At 43.9% G+C, this 22,408-nt stretch overlaps 1 protein-coding gene across 1 annotated transcript in view; it reads right to left on the minus strand.

Annotated features, from left to right (window-relative positions):
- CORIN (corin, serine peptidase) overlaps positions 1 to 22,408 on the minus strand; it is a 521,382-nt gene that overhangs the window by 193,178 nt on the left and 305,796 nt on the right. The window contains exons 7-9 of the mRNA XM_044298842.1: positions 16,068 to 16,175; positions 13,628 to 13,738; positions 9,307 to 9,429 (exon numbers count right to left, since the gene is read on the minus strand). Of these exons, the coding sequence (XP_044154777.1) occupies positions 9,307 to 9,429; positions 13,628 to 13,738; positions 16,068 to 16,175 (342 nt within the window). The remainder of the gene's footprint in view (positions 1 to 9,306; positions 9,430 to 13,627; positions 13,739 to 16,067; positions 16,176 to 22,408) is intronic.

Below are 22,408 nucleotides of genomic sequence, written 5' to 3' on the forward strand. Positions count from 1 at the left end.
AATTTTTTTTTTTTTTACAGAAAATACTTTATTTTTTACTTTTATTTCTTCTAAATGTAATTTCAAATTTATTACAAGCCCCTTCACGTGTGAAAACACAACATACACACCCCTCACAATAAATACAGGTTTACCCATTTCACACGTCACACCCTAATAAAATAAAAATGGCCCATCCATCCCAACGAGTATACTCAGCTGAAGCCCCTAATTCCGGATTTTGTGGGCAGCTCCGGAATACAGATAGACTGTGCTGGCTTTACTGAACTAGATTTTTTTCTAAATCTTCTTCTTTGAAGATTTTATAAATGTAATGGTGGCCCAAATCAATTTATACACCCAACAATTCATTGAACAGAAACCTACATCGCCATACTCTAGACCCCTAGGTTGGAACCCAGTAAGTGCAGCAGAGATTATGAAGTTTTGGGGACTCGTGCTGCATATGGGCGTTGTAAAGAAGCCAAACGTTAGACAATATTGGAGTTTGGACATTTTCTACCAGATTCCAATTTACAGTAAGACCATGATCCGGAAACGATTTGAGTTAATTCGGAAATTCCTACACTACAATGACAATGCACAGTGCCCACCCCAAAACGACCTGACATTTGACCGTCTGTTCAAGGTTAGGCCTATCATTGACCACTTTAAAACCAGGTTTGCTGAGGCATACAACCCAGATAAAAATGTCTGTGTAGATAAGTCCCTATCACTTTTCAAAGGGAGGATTAGATTCCACCAGTACCTGCCTAACAAATGGGCAAGGTATGGCATAAAGATATACACCCTATAAAGATATACTGTGGGAGTAGCTCCGGGTACACCCACAAGTTCTGCATTTACGAAGGGAAAGATTCCCGGATAGAACCCCCAGAATGCCCCCCCATCCTAGCAGTTAGTGGGAAGATCGTGTGGGACTTACTGCACCCCCTGCTGGATAAGGGTTACCATCTCTATGTGGATAACTGTTATACAAGCATACCCCTATTCATGTTCCTAACTGCCAGAGGTACTGTGGCTTGCGGCACAGTGTGCAAAAATCAGAAAGGCCTCCCTAGATCCCTGGTAGGGCAACCAATGAGAATGGGTGAAATTACGGCTCTCCTCCATGAGAACATGCTGGTGGTTAAGTAGAAGGACAAGAGGGATGTCCTTGTACTGACCACCATTCACACTAACACCAGCTCCCCTGCTCCTGTACGAGGTACCACAACTACTACCCCCAAACCAGTTTGTATCCTGGACTACAAAAGGCACATGGGAGGGGTGGATCTTTCTGATCAACTTCTGAAGCCCTGCAGTCAGGGGCGTACATAGAAATCACTGGGCCCCATAGCAAAAATCTGAATTGGGCCCCCTAACCCCGCCCACTACCCACCATGGCCCCTCCCACTGCCTGACCTGGCTCCTCCCATGCCACTCCCCCATTAAATAAATTTATACATGACCTACTGAAACTGTTAGGGATAAACATTTTTATTTTATTATTAACCAACTTTGTTGCAGTAACATATAAAATGTACATGTATTTTCCAATAAGGATTTGTTCTGTTTGTTTGCGTTTTGACAGTGAAAAAAAATTCTAAATTAGGGGGGAAAAAAAGGTTTTACTTTTTTGTCGCCATATTTGGACCCCTATAACTTTTTTGTAATTATGTCTACGGAACTATATGGGGGAACTATATATATTTTGCGGGGCGATCTGAACTTTCCATTGATACCATTCTGGGGTGTTTATGACTTTTTGATCACTTTTTAGTTAAATTTATTGTGGAAAAGGAAGCGACTAAAAACAGCTAATCCGCCTTTTGGACTCTTTTCTGTTTTGCCATATGGGGAATATTTTTTTATAATTTCATACAATGGGCGTGTCACTTCCCAGGCTTGCCAGAGTGGGCACAGGACAGTGGACACAGATGGACCATGTCACTTGCCAGGCTTTAGCAGAGTGGGCACAGGACAGTGGACACAGGGCGCAATATGCATGCCACACAACTGAGCGAGTGCAGGGCAGGAGCGCATACACATCACTCCTCCTGCCTCTGTCCACTGTGCTAAAGCCGGACATAAGTCATCCCCCACATCTTAACCCCTTTGCTACCTGCGCCATTTTGTCATCACTTCTCTTTCTTACCCCAAACCCCTTTAACTCCTTGCTGCTGATGCTGAGTGTGCACATATGTTTGTGTGTGTGGGGGGGGGGGGGGGGGGTTTGGCTGGTTGGTGAAATATCATTTGGTGGCTATGTGCACACTCAGCATTAGCAGCAAGGACTTAGAGGGGTTAATATCCAGCCAACCCCGCCTAATGCCCTCCAAAATGCCCAGTGGGGGGTTGTTAGGAAGGAGTGGGTGTAGGAGGAAAGCACACTGTCCTCTATGAGCCCCCCCAACCTCTAATGCCCCCCATAAATCTCAGGACAGTGTGCCTTCTTCCTTCTCCCCATGGGCATTTTGGGGCTCATAGGACAACAGGACTCACTGGAGTGGGATTGAAGCATGTCCCACCCTGTCCTGGCTGTCCCCCTCCCCACCCCTCCTCTCTCTTGCTGCCTGGCCTGCCGCTGTCAGTGTCTGACAATCTGAGTATCCACATCTGACATAACATTATCATACGGTACCTAGTCTTTGCTGAGTGCTGACTGAGTCTGCTCTCTCTCAGTCTCACTCGTCTCAGGCAGCCAGGGCCAGGCACTGCAGGCAGCACGGCAGGACGAACGGTTCTGACTTACTTCAGGCCAGGGACACAGGTGCTTCTGTTCTTCCTTCTTCGTCTCCTCAGCTCAGGCACACTGGCGACGGCCGAGTTCAAAACGATTCTCCCGCCTCCCTTGCGCCACTGGCCAATCAGCAGCTGCCTTAACAGAGTTGCTTTGTGCTGATTGGCCAGCGACTCGAGCGCTACTTGCAGGCTGTCAGGATCAGGTCAGGAGGTCAGGATCAGGTCAGATGGGGCCCGGGGGGGGGGGGCGGCGATTGCAGAAGAAGAGTTGGCTGAAGAAAAGCAGCCGGCCAGCCGCATAGCCGGCACGCATGTCATGAGTGGGCGGGGCCAAATAGTGTGGGCGGGGCCTTCGCTGCACTTCGGGCCCCTCAGTGCCGCGGGCCCCATAGCAATGGCGTGGTCTGCCTCTATGGGCGGTACGCCACTGCCTGCAGTGCCACACGAAAAACGAAAGTGTGGTACAAAAAGCTGGCCGTACACATTGTACAGATGGCAATGTGCAATGCGTACGTGCTATTTCAGTTCAGTTCCAAGAGGTGGTTATTAAGGCCCCAATTTTTCAAAGCCAGTACTTCAGGAAGTCATGGTGCCCGTGTTGTACCCGGGCAACATTTTTCAGGTCAAGTCCCCAAAACAGCAAGGAAGGGTAGAACCCAAAAAAGATGCAGGGTGTGTAACAAAAGGGGGATAAGGAAAAACACCATTTATCACAGCAAAACCTGCCCTGAAAAACCTGGCCTGTGCATGCAGGAGTGTTTTCAAATCTACCACTCATCCATGGAGTATTAATTTAATTTCATCCATGATGTACCCTGTAGTTTTACCACCTTATATCTCTGATTTAGCCTGCATAACTTACAGATCCACTTTTCACCAACCACTACATATTCATTTCTGTGAAACACCTGTTAGGTCAAAAGTACCATTTCCACCACATAAAATGTTTGTACGGGGGTGCTCTTTCCAAAATGGGGTCACTTCTTGGGGTTTTTAATTTCTGGGGACCTCAGTAATCTTTTAAATGCGACATTGCACCTCAAATCCAGGTCTGCCAATTCAGGCCTGCCAGCAAAATCCATATTTTGCTGTTTGCCTGCTGTGTGCCCATACAGCAGGTTACAAGCACATATGGGTTTTTTCTTGAATGGGGAGAAAATGGGGCACACATACTCCTTTAACCCTTTGTGAAAGTGAAAAATTGGGGTCTGCTATTAATTTTTCATTTTGAGTGAAATGGTAGGGGGCACTCCACTATCTGAAGTGGGGTGCCCCCGACCATTTCACTCATTTGCTAGTTCCATTGTATCTCGACCAGGGGTAGGTCGTAAGGGTCATGCACCTTACCTAGCTGATACAAGAGGTCAGAGCCGCTGTACTACATTTATTAAATTTTTCATTTTCACAAATGTGTGCTTTGAAATCTTTTAACAAGTGTTTCTGCCTTCTGTGAGACACCTGTTTGCTGAAAAGTACCCTTTCCACCACTTACAATGTTCGTACGGGGGTGCTCTTTCCAAAATTGGGTTCTCAGGAATTTTTTAACATGTGACATGGCACCTAAAATCCATGTCTGCCAATTCAGGTCAGGAAAATCAATATTTTGCTGTTTGACTCTAGAGCCCTGCTGTGCGCCCATACATAATTTCTTAAGCATATATGGGGAGTTGAGGGAAATGGGGAACAAAATGTGGGGTGCATTTTGTCCTGTTAGCCTTTGGGAAAGTGAAAAATGTGGGTGTAAGGCAACTTTTTTGTGAAAAAAATTAAATTTTTCATTTTCACTGCCAAGTGTTTCCTAATTCTAGAAAACACCTTTGAGGTCAAAGTGCTCACTACACACCTTTAAAGATTCCTTGAGGGGTGTAGTTTCCAAAATGGAGTCACTTTTTGGGATTTTCCACTGTACAGCCACCTCATGGTGTCTTCATATGCGACATAGCTCCCAATTACCATTCCAGCTAAATACATTCTCCAAAAGCCACATGGTGCTCCTTCCACTCTGAAGGCTGCTGTGCACCCATACACCAGTTTTTGAGCACATATGGGGTGTTTCTGTAAACTCCAGATTCATGGTTATAGATTTTGAGTTTTGTTTGGCGCTCCAGAAATGCAGATGGGGACAGCACACTGTGTGCTGTCTGCCTCTCTTCCGGACCTATAGAGAATGAATTGGTCCGGATTCGTTCAGCAACTTTGCGGAACGGATCCGGACCCATTCTATGGACGCGTGAAAGGACCCTAATTCTCGTGGGACACCTAAAGGTCTAACAAAGTTTTTAAAATCAGTTTTTAATAGCTTGAGGGGTGTAGTTTCTAAAATGGGGTGATTTATAGGTGGTTTCTAATATGTAAGCCTCACAAAGTGACTTCATAACTGAACTGGTCCTTAAAAGATTGGGTGTTGGAAATTTTCTTTAAAATTTTAAGATTTGCTTCTAAACTTCTAAGCCTTCTAAAGCCCCAAAAAAATTACATTAAATTTTCAAAATGATCCAAACATGAAGTAGACATATGGGAAATGTAAAGTAATAGCTATTTTTGAAGATATTACTATCTACCGTATTTTTCGCCCTATAAAACACACCTGGGTTTTAGAGGGTGCAAATAATAAATAAATAAAAATTTGAACAAAAGGTGTGTTAATAATGGGCAACATGGGGTTAAAGCATGAGGTACATGAACAATCACTTGCTATTAATGTTATCGGCACAGTCTTATGAATTTTGACTTCCATCATTCCATGTGCCTCACATTAATAATAAGTGGCCTGTATTCTGTAAGTCATACTAACCCCATGTTGCCCATTATTTGAGAACATAAGGTCACTTACTATTAATGTGAGGCACATGGGGCCCACTCCAAAAGCTTGTGCCCAGCTTGACATTAAAAATAAGTGACCCCCATTCATGTTTAAAACATGGCAGTGGCAAGATTGGGGTTAATGAGTCACATTAATCCCAATCTTGCTGGCTGCCTGGTACATACCATATGTTTTTGCCTGCCTTTATTTTCAGGCAAGCTAATCACTTTTGTGATGGGGGAATAACTGCTATGCTGCTGAGTGCACACAATATAGAATATAAGAGCCCTACATCACAGAAAGAGGATCGTGTTTGTGCTATAGCAAAACCTCAGATCCAACACTACATTCTAGAAAAACCTCATATTGGACACTAAATTTTAGCAAAACCTCAAATCCGACACTACATTTAGCAATATGGCTTTCCCATAGAAATGGGTGCAGTCTGGTGTGCATGTATGCCGCTCCAGGAGGCTGGGACAGGTTCTAGGAGGATTGTGGCTGTTGATGTCCCGCTATAGAAGTGCCAGGCTCTACCCTCTTCCTCAGTAGGTACTGTACATGCCAGGATCAATGTCCGGTACATCACAGGCTGATGTCCTTATGCAGTACAGCCTGCGATGTATCGGCAACATGCAAAGTGCCATCCATTCAACCTCCCCCGTATTCGTCCTATAAGACGCATTGTAATTTTCACCCCACTTTAGGGGGGAAAAATGCGTGTTATAGGGCGAAAAATACAGTATTTTAAAAGTAGAGAAATTGAAATTTGGAAATGTGCTACTTTCTTCAATTTTTTTTGACATTTTGTATTTTTTTTTATAATTATAAATAAAATGACTGCACCACCAGTGGATTGCTTGGCGTGTAGAGGCGTTTCCTGGCCACACATTTAACGATGAATAGGAGTATTCTGTGCTGAAGAAGCAGTAACTAATGATGATGATGATGAGAAGGACACTGTACTGCATTTGTAGGTAGCCTAACTGTGAGAAGGGAGACTGGGAGATGGAGGACTCTCTTGTTTCGATTGCTGTTGGCCAGCTTTATTTTCCTACTGGATCAAGTGATGCAGCTCCATGTGCTGCGACAGAGCCGTGCCTATGTTTCTGTTTGAACACCCATGGCTTATTTTTATTCGGCAGATCTTGCATATGGCAGTGCTATTGTCTGTTATACCACTGTGGAGAAAAACTCTCAGATGGGACATAGTCAAACAGAGTTAGCAGCAGCTGAGCTCGGCTTAGGTCTAACATTTTAAGCCTGCACCCACAGTATTAACAGCATCACCAGTTCCTGAGTTGACCATAATAGAAGCAGATCTAGCCCTAGAAGCACTTTTTGGAGGTTCTGGCTGTACATTGCCTCTGCCCCACATTGCCACCACCATGGCTAAAACACTGCATCCTCAGATGTCAACTATTTTTTAGCACCTCATTCCGGCTCCCAGGTCCTGTCCAACAGACAATCATCATGATAGTCCTCACCTTCCCTGCTACTTTTATCAGACTGTGATATGTCATTGAGGGATCCTTGGCAAAACCTCCTGATTCCCTCCTCTGTATTTGCCCCATTTGCCATTGTTGCTATGGCTACCACTGCCCCTACCACGACCACCGCTATGGCTACAAATGCCACTGCTACTACCACTATCTCAAACACAGTTATGCATGGAATCCCCTATTTTTTGCTGAACCTGAAAAACCGGAAAAAAAGAAGGTGCCCCGCTAGGAGGGGGCAGTGAAGACAGAGATGAGGCAATAGAAAGGTTTCTTTGGGGCCACAAGGAGGAGAAGCAAGAAGAATACTGTGACCTCCTGGCTCCAAGGTACAGTATCAGACTCAGAGATGAACTCAACATCATCCTACTGTGAGGAGGAGTGAACCATCCAGTCCACAATGTCGTTATCTATGTCCTCAGTAGTGTTGGGCAAGCATGCTCTGCCGAACACTAATTTTACTCGAGCATCGCGATGCTCGGCACAACGCGGTGTTCCGCCGAATACGGCGTGTGCTCGAGTCTCCTCCCCGCATGTTTGTTGGCTGTTACGCAGCCAATAAATGTGCAGGTAAGTACTGCCATTTACTGTAATGCCGTAGCCATGTTGGCTACTGGAATTACAGTGATTGGCTGGCCGGAATGCTTCATTGGGTGCTATATAGCACCCCATGACACGTGTTCGGCTCAGTCAGTCAGGGAGAGCTGGAGAGCAGAAGGGAGAGATAGTGTAGGGAGTAAAATATGAATATTTTAGCTTTTATACTTGTTATAGACCCAAAAGTCCTTTTAAGAACTATTGTGTGTGGCAGCAATATATATTTTTAGCGCAACCTGCACTACATTGCTAAAACTTGTTAGAGACCCAAAAGTCCTTTTAAGGACTATATTTGTATCTGGCAGCAATATATATTTTTAGCGCAACCTGCGCTAAATAGCTTGCAATTGTTTGGCCACTGCAGACAGCGACATTATCTGCGCTACATCTCCTGTGTAATGTGTGCGCAGCCTAAAAATATCTGTGACATCCAGTGCACTTTTTCCGTAGACTGTGTCCGCTGCGGACAGTTACATTACTTGCGCTACATCTTCTGTATAACGTTTGCGTATCTGAAATATCAGACATTCAGTCAAATTTTTTGCTGCTGGTGGCAGCGACATTACCTGTGTTACATCTCCTGTATAACGTTAGCACATCCGAAATATCAGTGACATTCAGTGTAATTTTGTTTTGCCGCTGGGGACAGCGACATTATCTGCGCTACACCTCCTGTGTAACGTGTGCGCAGCCTAAAAATATCTGTTATTATTCCTCGGTACACCGTCGACCTCACAAGTTATCCCCCTGCGGTCCCGGCTTTCTGCATATGGTCATCATTTTAACAATTTTAGCTAATCAAAATAGAGCCCATGCCAAACCAGTATTTTATAAGTCAAGGAAATAGATTTGTTGGTTTCCTCCGTAAAAAAGGGAATGTAGTTCTAGGACCTTGACTACAACACTTCAGTTTGTGCTTAATTCTACTAAAACCTGACTTCTCAAGTTTTAGGTGGCGTTATAGTCCATAGGAAACCTGGATAAGCATTTCTATAGCCATCAGTTACTTTGATTGAACTTAAAGGGGATTTCTGGGAACAATTTATCTAGCAACTTGTCCTAGAATGTGGGCAGGATTGTTGTCTCCACTTGCAGAGCTGCCTAGGGAGGGTGAGGGCAGTGTCAGACTGGCCCACCAAAGTACCAGAGGATCCTCTGGTGGGCACAAGCTCTAACAAAATGGACTCCTTACAAAACTGGGCCCTTAAGGTTCTCTATACATGGAGGGTGGGCCCTCACAATCATTTCCTCTGGTGAGTCCCCGGACTTCAGTCCGGCGCTGAGTGAAGGTCGGGGCCCCCACACATACACATTACGCTCTGACACTTCCATATACTACATATTGGTACGTTTTCTGTCGGGCTGCTCAGCCATGATGTCATATCATACTCAGGATCTCAACATTATCATCTATTGTACAGCAGTGTAGTGAGGACCCCACCTACTTCCTCTTCTCCCCAGGCAGCTCTGCAAGTGGAGGCAACCAATCTTGTTCACATTCTAGGACAAGCTGCTTTAGACCATTTTGAAGCATTCCCAGAGAAATCTTTTAATTTATATCAACATTTTATCGATACTTCTAGTATTTATTCAGTATATATAGAGATTTTATATCACTAATGTCATTTCCATTAGTTCTATACATTAGATAAACAGAAAATGAGATTTGTCTATTCTGCTTACCCTTATTTTCAGTGCAATTTTCTTCATCGCTGCCATCTTTACAGTCATTGTCTCCATCACAGAGGAAGGAACTAGGAATACACTGTCCATTTTTGCACTCAGAGAGACCTTGACTATGACAAGCTACAGAAATAAGATCACATACAGAATAATTTCATCAAATTCAAACAGGATTTATATAATGCAGACCTTATGTTTCCAGTCCGCTTTATTTACATTTTCTTGCCTATGTGCAAGTGTCAGTGGGGGATTTTTTGAGGATCATACAAAACATATGTTAGTATTTTCATTAGTATTAGACTCTAATGTAATGTTCATACAGTACATGTTCATAAGGGGACCAGTATCTCTCCTATAAACAATTACATTATGACAATGTATTGTGTATTGAAAAGTTGATCTAATCATCCAAGTCTATTGTGCAGTGTTCATTTTAGGACACCCTCAGATCTCATAGTCAAATATCAAAATAATGTAAGCTTTTGACAAAGTACTCTCCCCGCTACCTGACTCCTCACTGTGACACCTGACTCTGATGTTGACATATGACCCTTGATTCTGAAACCTGACTCTTAAATCTGACTCCGATCCTGACATCTGACTTTGGCACCTCACTCCTACACTTGACTCTGACTGTGATATCTGACTGTGATATCTGACTATGATTGTGATATCTGACTCTGACTGTGATATCTGACTCTGACACCTGACTTTAATGCTGACATCTGACTTTAACACCTTACTCTGATACCTGACTTTGACACGTAGCCGTAACTCTGATATATGATTACTCAACAACCAAGCATGTGTATGCTTATTTGCCTATTATATATCATTACCTGAATATATAATCAAATAAGCAATCATTGCATGTAGTCATAGTGTGTTGCTTTGAGATCATGCAGCCACTTGACTCTGACTGACACCTGACTCTGATGCTATTATCTGACTTTAAACAATTGACGCTGACACCTGATTAGGATGCTGACATCTGACTTTGACTATTCACTCTGACATCTGACTCTGACACCTAACTCTCATATGTGACTACCCAATACCCAAGCATGAGTATGGTTATTTGCCTATTATATATTACTACCTGAATATCTAATCAAATAAGAAATAGTTGTAGATGTAGTTATAGTGTGTTGCTTTGATAACATGCAGGCTGTGACAGCATCCTAACACAGACCCCTTCAGTCATCTATTATGTTTACCCTCTGGGCGCAAAATATTTACAACTGGCATAGGAGAACTAGGCATGTCACTGATCAACTACTGGTGCTCAAGGGTTCACTTCACAGTTGTAAACTTCTGCTGCATTCTGTTACCGAGAATTTTAAATTAGTATGGAGAGCAAACCTGGACAACACTGTGCAATCAGATTGTAAGGTGTTCATTTTCTGTTTCCACATATACTACTGCTCATATTATCTGCACTTCACATTGCTCTGATAACAGATTCTGAAGACAATGGGGGTCATTTACCCGTTTTTAAATTTTTAAACAACTGTGTGACAATATTTTGTTGCACGGGCATTTTACGCCATTCTTGCCACTTGGGAGTGGTGAGGGAGCAGCAGGGGTGTGACAGGGGCCGGGACAAATTTACGAACATTTACACCTAAAAACAGGTGTAAATGTTGGCAAAAAACAATGCATCCCTCGCCAGTGAAGGGGGAATCAAGGACATAGATTTCACATCACAAACTCAAAGGATATATTATGTTCACATCTGACTCTCTTCACCGGTCAGTCACATGAGTATTAGATATTTTATTTCTTAATTTGATCACACAGAGAATATCCTCCCATTGACAGTAGTTGAGCCTATGGCTCAGTTGCTAAGGTATCTGTCTCACATATAGTGGGTCTTAGATTTAAAGGGATTCTGTCAGCTAGGTTTAGCCTGGTTTAGCCTATAGAGCTGTGTGCATGTGCTGTTAGATCGCCACTAGCACGTCCACAATCTACATTTCTACATCTTTAATTCAGTCCAAAAAACAATTTTATATATATGCAAATGAGGCTAGTAAGGAGCCATTACCACCGTTTCAGGAGCCCAGCCACGCCCACTGTGAAGGAGCCCAGTACGGCCCCGCATACTCCGAATCTCCTTCTAGCTCCCCCAACGTCACACAGTTAGAGCGCCGTAATCTTGCGCATGCGCATAGTACGCCGCATGCTAGTGCCGGCATAGTGTTCCTTCCATGTGCTGGCATAGTGTTCCTTCCCTGTGCTGGCATACAGAACTCTAACTGTGTGACATCGGAGGAGCAAGGAGGAGATTTGGAGGATGCCGGGCGTGGCTGGGCTCCTGAAACATTGGTAACAGCCCCTTGGGCTCCTTACTTACCTCATTTGCATATATATATATAAAATAGTTTTTTTATTGAATAAAAGCAGTCACAGCTATGGAAAAAGTGTATTGCGGACGTGCTAGCGGCAATCTAGCAGCGCATGTCTTCAGCTCTATAGGCTAAAACTAGCTGACAGAATCCCTTTAAGAACTGCAGTAGATAATCTAGAAAAAATAGGAATGAAGGGGGATATTTATCAAAACTAGTGTAAAGGAAAACTGAGCTCTGAAAAACCATAAGTGGAATCTGTTTGGTCGCTATGACTAGATCAAACATTCAAATGATTGTGTTTGACAGATGGTCACTGGTCAGCATCACATTGAGTATTAGATACATCTTATAGAGAAGATTTTATACTCAAAAGGTGGGAAAATTCTGGAAAAATGTGTGCCACAAATATGGCTAAGGCTACTTTCACACTTGCGTTGTAGTTTTCCGGTATTGAGATCTGGCAGAGGATCTTAATACCGAAAAAAAAATATGTGTCCATGTAGTCCTCATCCATCCTGAATGGAAAGAGATCCATTCAGGATGTCTTCCGTTCCAACAGCATTCCGTTTTGTGTCCAGTCATAAAATGAAAAGAAAAAAAACTATGTAAGTCAATAATGTTGGATCTGTTTTTTGAGGAGCCTAAAAAAACTGATCCATCACCCATTGACTTTCCACGTATTTAGTGATGGATCCGTTTTTTTCAGTTTTTTATTTCAAACAACTGCATCATAATGGAACGGATGCGTCCTGATGTGCTAAAACAGATCAGTTTAATTCTGGTATTGAGATCCTCTGCTGGATGTCAATACCTGAATTAACAATCTAAGGGTCCATTCACACGTCCGTAGTGCATTGCGGATCCGCAATGCACCCGGCTGGCACCCCCCATAGGATTGCCTATTCTTGTCCGCAATTGCCTATTCTTGTCCAACTTAATTTATCTATTTTTCAAGAATAGGACATGTTCTCTTTTTTTCCGGAGCCGCGGACCGGAAGATCGGCGGCACGCTCCGGAAATGCGGATGCGGACAGCACACTGTGTGCTGTCCGCATCCATTCTGTCCCCATAGAGAATGAATGGGTCCGCACCCGTTCCGCAATTTGCGGAGTGGATGCGGACCCATTATTACAGACGTGTGAATGGAGCCTAAGTGTAAAAACAGACAAAAATAAATAAAACAGTATTATATAGAGAGCCTGCTATACCACTAAGCTGTTATATAGACAACATTCAATTAATGGCTGGCTTTGCACCAAAAAGCACAACATATAAAACACATATATCAATATATTTTCTATTATCACCTTACAAATCGATAGACATCAGCTATACCAAACAACGTATCGGGAGTCTGGTAAGCAGAGAACCATCATTTAAATACTGAATGAATACACCTTTTAAGGAACTGTGTTGTGAGGAGGCAATTATAATATACAAAGTAGCAACAATAAGACTACTGCCTAGCAATCAATATACTATACATAGCAAGAGAATAACAACAGTAATATCGCTGTGCAATATAAAATTGTTCCAGACAGTGCGTGAGCTCCGCACTGCGAACTTACAGAGGGACCGTGACTGTATACTATTCCTATCTAAGGACTACACAAGCAAACATTTTATTGGCCATTTATATTATATTTTTTAAAGCATTTTTAAGGTCTTGTATATATCGATTTGTAAGGTAATAATATGAATAAATTGATATACTATATGCGTTTTATATTTTGTGCTTTTTGGTGCAAAACCAGCCATTAATAGAATATTATCTATATAACAGCCAAGTGTGAAAATAGCTTAAGGCTAGTTTTACACTAGCGCTGCACATCCAGCAGGCTGTTCGGGAACCAGCCTGCTGGATGTATAGCGCGAGTGTGAAACCAGCCTAACTATGTGCAGAACCATGCCCACTAGGCTAACATGAATCACAGGGGAAAGAATTCTGTTATGTAATGTAAATATCTTACAGCAGTTGACTTCATCAGACTTGTCCGCACAATCGTGGTCTCCATCGCACACCCATCCCAATGTGATACATCGTCCATCCCCACAGCGATAACTTTGTGCAGGGTTACAGTCTGAGGATTTGGATATTAGAATTATTAGTCAGTCATAAAATAAATGCTTCTCCGACAAGCATGATGGATATCAGCTCAGAAACCGTGAATACATAATGAAAATAGTCATTAATCTGCTAATAACTGACATTACAATAAAGATGAACTAGAACATTTTTTAAAGGAAAATGAAGTGAACAATAGAATAGGATAAAAACAGGATTGCACTTAATCCTACTTGGTTTCTTAAACTTAATTCTATTCTATAAGAAATGCAGCAAAGCAGAAATTGTTTCACTGCTTTCTCCTGACTCGATTTCTAACAGCTATATCTTCCAATGTAGTGTAGTGCTCTGATTCTGGTATTGTTTGAAAGCATGGAATGATAGAATGTCAGCTTTCAAACAAGACCAGGCCTATATCTCTAGCTGCTACCAATCCCAATATATGAGCAGATAAGGCAGCCCCCTTCCTCTCTTCTTAAGTCTGGTTTGCTTTGGGCACTTGGAACAGCAAACCCTGCCTAGTGGGGCCCTTGGGAGCTGTTTTCCAGCAGAATAAAAGCACTTTGGACACAGAATAAAGACACAAAGTACCCACAGGTATGTTTGGAATGCATTTGCAATCTTCTGTGGGGCAGAGCTGTTAGTTATATCGGTGAAAATGACATGACAGACTACCTTTAAAAGATTTAGGCTGTTGGCGTACTTATCATGGCGGGAGATGTGACTGTGCCTGAACTCCAATTACTAAGTTTTGGTATGGAGTCCTATGATATCTGTGTACGCCCATGTTTAAGGCTGGTTTTACACATTGCATTCCTGCAAAAACTTTTGTTGTAGGTGTCTGAGCTAAAGCAACTGGAAGGAGACATATACATCTTTCCTTTAGATTTTACATTCCGTTTGAATGCACTGCATCAAAAAAATTGCAAAAGAACTGCACCAAAAACTGTGGAGTTTAAAAAAATTCTAGATGGATGTTGCGCAGGATATAAATATTTATTCTAGACACCATATTCTTGTCAGCTGTTTTAGAAACTAATTGTATACTTTCTGAAATAATTCAGAGTATTTTCTTAGAATTCTGCTTAGTGGAATTCTGTTATTCATACATTTATAGGAATGGTCAATCCTTTCTATGTTATGGGGAATGCAAGTATTCTGACAGGTCCACATTAAAGAGGTTGGCCACTTTTTCTTATTTTTACAACCTACTTCCTTGGCAGACCTGCATATGGAAGTAAGCTTACGTGCTCCCCACCGCTGGGTTCCTGCTCCTCTACTCCTCAGCCTTGGCTTCCTAGCTCTGGTCCCCCCATTGCCAACATCCACTTTGAATCAGCTGCAGCAATGTCAATTGGCCACGTGATGCAAGGGGATCAGGCCACTGATGTGGCTAGCGATTAGCGGCAGCGGCATCAAGGAGCTAGGACCCAGCAGTGGAGTGCAGGTAAGTTTGCAGGTATGTCCAGGGGGGTGGGGTTGGTAAAAAGGAGATTGGTTGCCAACCCTCTCTCCCCTCCCCAAAAGGTTGCCAACCACTTTAAGTTTATCCCTTTTGATTAGTGTTCCATAGGAAACTATGTATGTATTAAAGGGTTTATCTCATGATTAATCATATAGTACATGGCAATCTCTTTCCAAGAACCAGCCCTGAACCTCACATGGATCCAGAGATCTCCCCATGTATTGTTCCAATAGTTCTCCTAGAATATTTCAGGCTGGCAGCTTAGGGGGTGTATCCTTCCTGCTGTAGCTCTCTCCCTTTCACAGCTCAGGGGGTGTATCCTTCCTGCTGTAGCTCTCTCCCTATCACAGCTCAGGGGGTGTATCCTTCCTGCTGTAGCTCTCTCCCTATCACAGCTCAGGGGGTGTATCCTTCCTGCTGTAGCTCTCTCCCTATCACAGCTCAGGGGGTGTATCCTTCCTGCTGTAGCTCTCTCCCTATCACAGCTCAGGGGGTGTATCCTTCCAGCTGTAGCTCTCTCCCTATCACAGCTCAGGGGGTGTATCCTTCCAGCTGTAGCTCTCTCTATCACTGCTGCAGCTCTCTTAACTGTAACTGTTATAGCGTCTAAAGGTATATATGGCTAGTGGTAACTGAAAGATGGAACTGAGCATGTGCGACCACCTCAGTTAGAGACAATTACAGACAGGAAAATAAAGAAAAGAACAAACAGCAGGTGGCGCTATACAGATACATTTTATTGAATAGATCACTGGCTATACTAAATGCTTAGATACATGCAATTACAAAAGTATTCAGCTTATGAATACTGCTTTTTAGTGAGACAACCCCTTCAAGACTGTTCACATTTACACAAAATGTATTATAGATTGTTACCTACCACAACTCTGCTCATCACTCAGATCTCCACAGTCGTCATATCCATCGCAAACAAAGCTGTGATTAAGGCACTTTCCTGTGTTACACCGGTAAAGATTTTCACTGCAATCTGAAAAGGAGTGAACGTTTCATACTACGTGTAATCTGCATTTGTTCAGTGTAATGTCTCATATCACTGCTAAAGTATGGCTTCTGCATCAAGAACAATCACATAGCTATGAAGGAGGTCACATTCACTTCAGTTAGAAATGCAATGAATCTGTCATATTCCCAGATGCTTTTAATGAAAACCTTAAGAGACACTACTGTGCCATGTATCAGTGGGTGGTTGGATAATTAGAAACATGATTTTCATTTTCTGTAAGCTTATTTTTTCCTTTCACCAAACTCTCCAGTTTCTAATTTAAAACTTTACTATATATTATATAATACATACACAATCGACTCACATTATTATGACCACCAGCTAATATCCAGAGTAACTGCCACGTGCAGCACGGACAGCAGCTAGACGGGCTGGGAGTGACTCCTGGTAAGTTGTCACAGGTATCTGGAGCCATGCTGACCTCAGTACATCCCAAAGCTGCTGGAGGGTGGGTGCTGAAGGATCAATAGAGCGAACACAATGATCAATGAGCATCCACAGATGCTCAGTTGGGTTCAAGACTGTGGAATTAGTGGTCAGGGTAGTACTTGGAAGTCTTGGTCATGCTCTTCCAACCACTGTCAGATATTTCCAGCCGTGTTGCATTGTCTTACTGGAAGATCCTGTCCTCTCCAGGGAAGATATTCAGCATTTATTGGTATATGTGACCTGCAAGGATGGATTCATAACCAAGCTGGTTAAGCGTGCCTTCCACATGGATGAGTGGGCCCAGAGAATGCCACAAAAACTTTCCCCAGACCATAACACCGCCACCACCAGCTTGTGTTCTTCCAGCAATGGCTGCAGGAAGTTCTTGGGTGTTTCTTGCCTGACAGAAAACATGACTCATCAGAGGAGGCAACCATCTGCCAATCAGCAGATGTCCAATTCCCATACTGCCATGAAAATTGAAGCCTTTTTTGCAGATGCAACTTCATTAGCAAAGGTGTAGTGACCACCCATCTGTTTTGGAGCCCCACACACAGTAGGGTTCGCAGAACTGTTATTTTAGACACACATCTGGTAGCCCCCTGGTTCATTTTGGCGGTGAGCTGCTACACTGTAGTGTGTCGTTTTACTCTTGTGTACCTACCTGTGTGAAGTTGGCACCCCATGTTCTTAAATTTCGAAAATAAATACACCATTCGTTTGTGCTGGTTTGTGCCATAAAAATTAACGTTTGTGCCGGTTCGTTTCTTGAGATATTGCGCGTTAGATTTTTATGAAGCCCCGCCCACTTTTCACCCCATGTTTTTAAATTTCAAAAGGAAATACACCATTCGTTTGTGCTGGTTTGTGCTGCAAAAATGAACGTTTGCGTCGCTTTGGTTTCCGAGATATTGCGCGCTTGATTTGCTGAAACCCCGCCCATTTTCCACCCCATGTTCTTAAATTTGAAAAAGAAATACACCATTCATTTGTGCTGGTTTGTGCCGCAAAAATGAACGTTTGCGCCGCTTTGGTTTCAAAGATATTGCGCGCTCGATTTGCTGAAACCCCGCCCATTTTCCACCCCATGTTTTTAAATTTCAACAAAGGAATACACCATTCGTTTGTGCTGCGTTTGTGCTGGTTTGTGCCGCAAAAATGAACGTTTGTGCCGGTTCTTGAGATATTGCGCGTTAGATTTTTATGAAGCCCCGCCCACTTTCCACCCCATGTTCTTACATTTCAAAAAGAAATACACCATTCGTTTGTGCTGGTTTGTGCCGCAAAAATGAACTTTCCACCCCATGTTTTTAACCCTGACTCTAGACCCCCCAGGTGTGCTGCAGCTTGCCCCCTCCCGCCCCCCCAACAACTTTTTTTGGGCACAAGCATATTATTTTATTTTTTTCTGTGTACGCTGACTGTGGCCAGGACTCTTAGCGTCCGGCCACTGTTAGCGCATCGCACACCCCACCGCTGATCAACTTCGGACGGTTGATCAGCGAGTTTGAATTTTTTATTTTTTTTTTATTCACATTTTTTGGCCTTTTTTTATTAAATTTTTTTTGTCTGTTCGGTTTAGGGTAAGTTCGCGAACACCCGTCCCCCCACACACACGCACACCAAATAAAGTTTATCATGCACACACTCCCCTATGGCCCGCCGGATGTTCTCGGCCAAGGAGGCATACGCCCAGCTTGCCTCCGAGTCCGAGAGCCCCAGTGAGGACGAGTATGACCCCATTTTCCTTTTGTCATCCGCATCCCCCTCATCATCTAGCGATGATGTTGGGACCCCAAGGTGGCTGAGACGCTGCCAGGCGGAGCAAGGGGACTGCCATGCTAGGGACCCTGTGGCCCACACTAGTACAAGAAGCTCTGAGGCTCGTACTAGTTTTCCGACCCACCAGTTAAGTCCACCGGAGCCCCCTGCCGGTGAACTTGTCTGGTATACCCCAGAGCTTTTTGAGCCTGTGATTCCTGATTTTGTAGGCCAACCAGGAATCCAGATTTCCACAGTGGGCTTCACTGAATACGACTACTTTAGTCTTTTTTTCAGTGACCACTTTGTGAATCTGATGTTGGAGCAGACGACCCTGTACGCCCAACAGTTCATTGCTCAACACCCGGGCTCCTTTTTGGCTAGGCCCGGTGGCTGGACTCCGGTCTGTGCAGCCAAGATGAGGACATTTTGGGGCCTCGTGCTGCATATGGGCCTAGTCAAGAAACCTAGTGTCAGGCATTACTGGAGTGGGGACGTCCTCTATCAGACCCCACTTTACAGTACGGCCATGACATGTACCCGGTTTGAAGCCATCCGGAAATGCCTGCATTATGCAGATAATGCAGCATGTCCCCCCAAATTTGTGCAGGCCTATGTACCTGGAAGAGAGGTCGCGGTTGATGAGTCTCTCATTGCTTTCAAGGGGAGACTCATTTTCCGCCAGTATGTTCCCTCTAAGCGGGGGAGGTATGGCGTGAAGCTGTAGAAACTTTGTGAGAGTACCTCAGGGTACACTTACAGTACAAGTTTTGTGTGTACAAGGGGCGAGATTCCCGTATTCAACCCCCAGAATGTCCCCCCACTCTGGGTGTTAGCGGGAAACTTGTGTGGGACCTTATGCACCCACTGCTAGATAAGGGTTACCACCTGTACGTGGATAACTTTTATACTAGTATCCCCTTGTTCCAGTCCCTCACCGCCAGATCCACGTCCGCTTGTGGGACCGTGCGGAAAAGTCAATGCAGCCTTCCTACCCACCCCCTCCAGGTACCTATCCCCAGGGGTGCGACCCGTGCCTTTACCAGTGGAAACCTGTTGCTGGTCAGATATAAGGACAAGAGGAATGTCCTTGTACTGTCCACAATTCACGGTAACAGCATCACCCCTGTCCCTGTGCGAGGTACCGCGGCAACGGGACTCAAGCCCTGGGGGGGACATGCTGCATTATCTGCATAATTGTAAAGTGGGGTCTGTTAGAGGACATCCCCACTCCAGTAATGCCTGAGACTAGGTTTCTTGACTAGGCCCATATGCAGCACGAGGCCCCAAAACGTCCTCATCTTGGCTGCACAGACCGGAGTCCAGCCACCGGGCCTAGCCAAAAAGGAGCCCAGATGTTGAGCAATGAACTGTGGGGCGTACAGGTTCGTCTGCTCCAACATCAGATTCACAAAGGGGTCACTGAAAAATAGACTAAAGTAGTCGTATTCAGTGAAGCCCACTGTGGAAATCTGGATTCCTGGTTGGCCTACAATATCAGGAATCACGGGCTCAAAACGCTCTTGGGTATACCAGACAAGTTCACCGGCAGGGGGCTCCGGTGGACTTAACTGTGGGCCGGAAAACTAGTACGAGCCCCAGAGCTACTCGTACTAGTGTGGACCACAGGGTCCCTAGCATGGCGGTCCCCTTGCTCCGCCTGGCAGCATCTCCGCCGCCTTGGGGTCTCATCATCATCGCTAGATGAGGAGGAGGACGCGGATGACAAAAGGAAAGTGGGGTCATACCCGTCCTCACTGGGGCTCTCGGACTCGGAGGCAAGCTGGGCATATGTCTCCTTAGCAGAGAACATCCGGCGGGCCATAGGGGAGTGTGTGTGTGCATGATAAACTTTATTTGGTGTGCGTGTGTGTGGGGGGACTGGTGTTCGCGAACTTACCCTAAGCCTAACAGACAAAAAAAATTAAAAATAAAAATAAAAAAAAGGCCAAAAAATGTTACATTTTTTTTTAATTCAAACTCGCTGATCAACCGTCCGAAGTTGATCAGCGGTGGGGTGTGCGATGCGCTAACAGTGGCTGGACGCTAAGAGTCCCGGCCACAGTCAGCGTACGCAGAAAAAAAAAAAATATGCTTGTGCCCCAAAAAAAGTTGTGTGGGGGGGCGGGAGGGGGGCAAGCTGCAGCACACCTGTGGGGTCTAGAGTCAGGGTTAAAAACATGGGGTGGAAAGTGGGTGGGGTTTCATCAAATCAAGCATGCAATATCTCGGAAACCAAAGCGGCGCAAACGTTCATTTTTGCAGCACAAACGCAGCACAAACTAATGGTGTATTTATTTTAAGAACATGGGTGCCAACTTCACACAGGTTGTGTACCTTCGTGGTCAACGTTTACCTCTCACATCAATGTCACATGGTGCCGCAAACAGTTTAGAAACAGAAATACTGGCACCCTTGGCTTGAAAGTCAATAATTATCCCTTTTTGCAACTCTAATAAATCACCCATTTTACCCATAACAGCAATGAGTGATATGTGTGCAGACAGCCTATCACACACCTTATATACCCTCCAAGCCAGACCACCACACGTGACTCCCTTCATAAGCTACATGCTACTGACACAAAAAGTAGGAAGTGGTCATAATAATGTGACTTGACTATGTACATACTGTATGTTCCATCATAGCCAGTACCTCAACAGGTTAGATACTGACCATCCAGGGGATTTTACCATTGTTTCTTATGTGTATGATTTTTCCTATTCACCCAAATTACTAAGTAATATTAGGCTGAACTCAGTTGGATTTGCTTAGGCTGCTATCACATCTCCATTAGGAGTCTCTGCCCCAGATTCTGTAAAAAAAAACTTGGAAAAAATAGTTGAGTATTGCAGGGCTATATTTTCTAGTACAATGAACACCATAGGCCCAATTATAGTCAATGAAGCCATTGAGCTGCTGTCGGTGTCCATCATTTTCATTTTTCTGCTTCTGTAATGGAACTGGAAAATGGAGATACAAAGACAGATGTGAACACAGCCTTCAAATCTTTGCCAGTATTTTACCACTCATTGGTAGTATTTCACTAAACTTAACCTCTATATGCCTGTAGGTGTAATTGTACAGGGCTTAAGGAGTAGGGGGTGCACCTGCAAATCATAGAACACACTGATCTCCACTGTCTAACCACTTCTTTTCTGCAGTCAATGCAGAGTGTGACATACAGGAGGTAGAACGAAGGTTGGCATGTCCCTTAACGTATGCGTTATAAAAAGGGAAACAGTTGCATGAAACAGGTGTGCATATTGAAATTGTAGGGTCATTAATTTAATCAACCTAAATATGGATTGTGTGGATAGGTTGCGTTCTGTCTAGCCTATATGGCCGTGCACAGGAGCTGTGCAGCTTTAGGGCTCATACACACAAACTTTTGTCCGTGTCTGTTCAGTTTTTTTTTTGTGGCCCGCGTGCGGAACCATTTCAATGGGGCCGGAAAAAAAAATGAAATGACTCCGTGTGCATTCTGTATTCGTATGTCCGCAGTCAGTTCGCCAAATAAAAATAGAACATGTTCTATTCTTGTCCGTTTTGCGGACAAGGACAGGCATTGTTACAATGGATCCGCAAGAAAAACGAATGCAACACGAACGTCACATGGATGTCATCCATTTTGTTTTGCAGATCCGTGTTTTAGGAACCTTGAAATACATATGGTCATGTGCATAAGCCCTGTTACTGAGGAGCTGTATGGCTGCCATACACTACCATAAGGCTGTGTCATGTGCAAGGGCCCTTAGACAAGTTTACGTTGCCTTTGCACTATTGAGACTTTGAGAGTATTATTTTCCCAGAAATCGTGAGAAGAGATAGAGGCAAAATGATTAGTATGGAAAGGGGTAACGGTGATGTTAAAGGGAACCTGTCACCTAGAAAATGCATATTAAACCGCCAGCAGTACCTTATTGCAGCCTGTAGCATGATTATAAAGGTGTCTGTGTCTTTTCTGTACAATGAGCCAAAAGTCTGAAAAAAGACTTTTATTCAAC

This window comes from Bufo gargarizans, chromosome 1, assembly GCF_014858855.1.
Source record: "Bufo gargarizans isolate SCDJY-AF-19 chromosome 1, ASM1485885v1, whole genome shotgun sequence".
In the NCBI taxonomy this organism is placed as follows: Eukaryota; Metazoa; Chordata; class Amphibia; order Anura; family Bufonidae; genus Bufo; species Bufo gargarizans.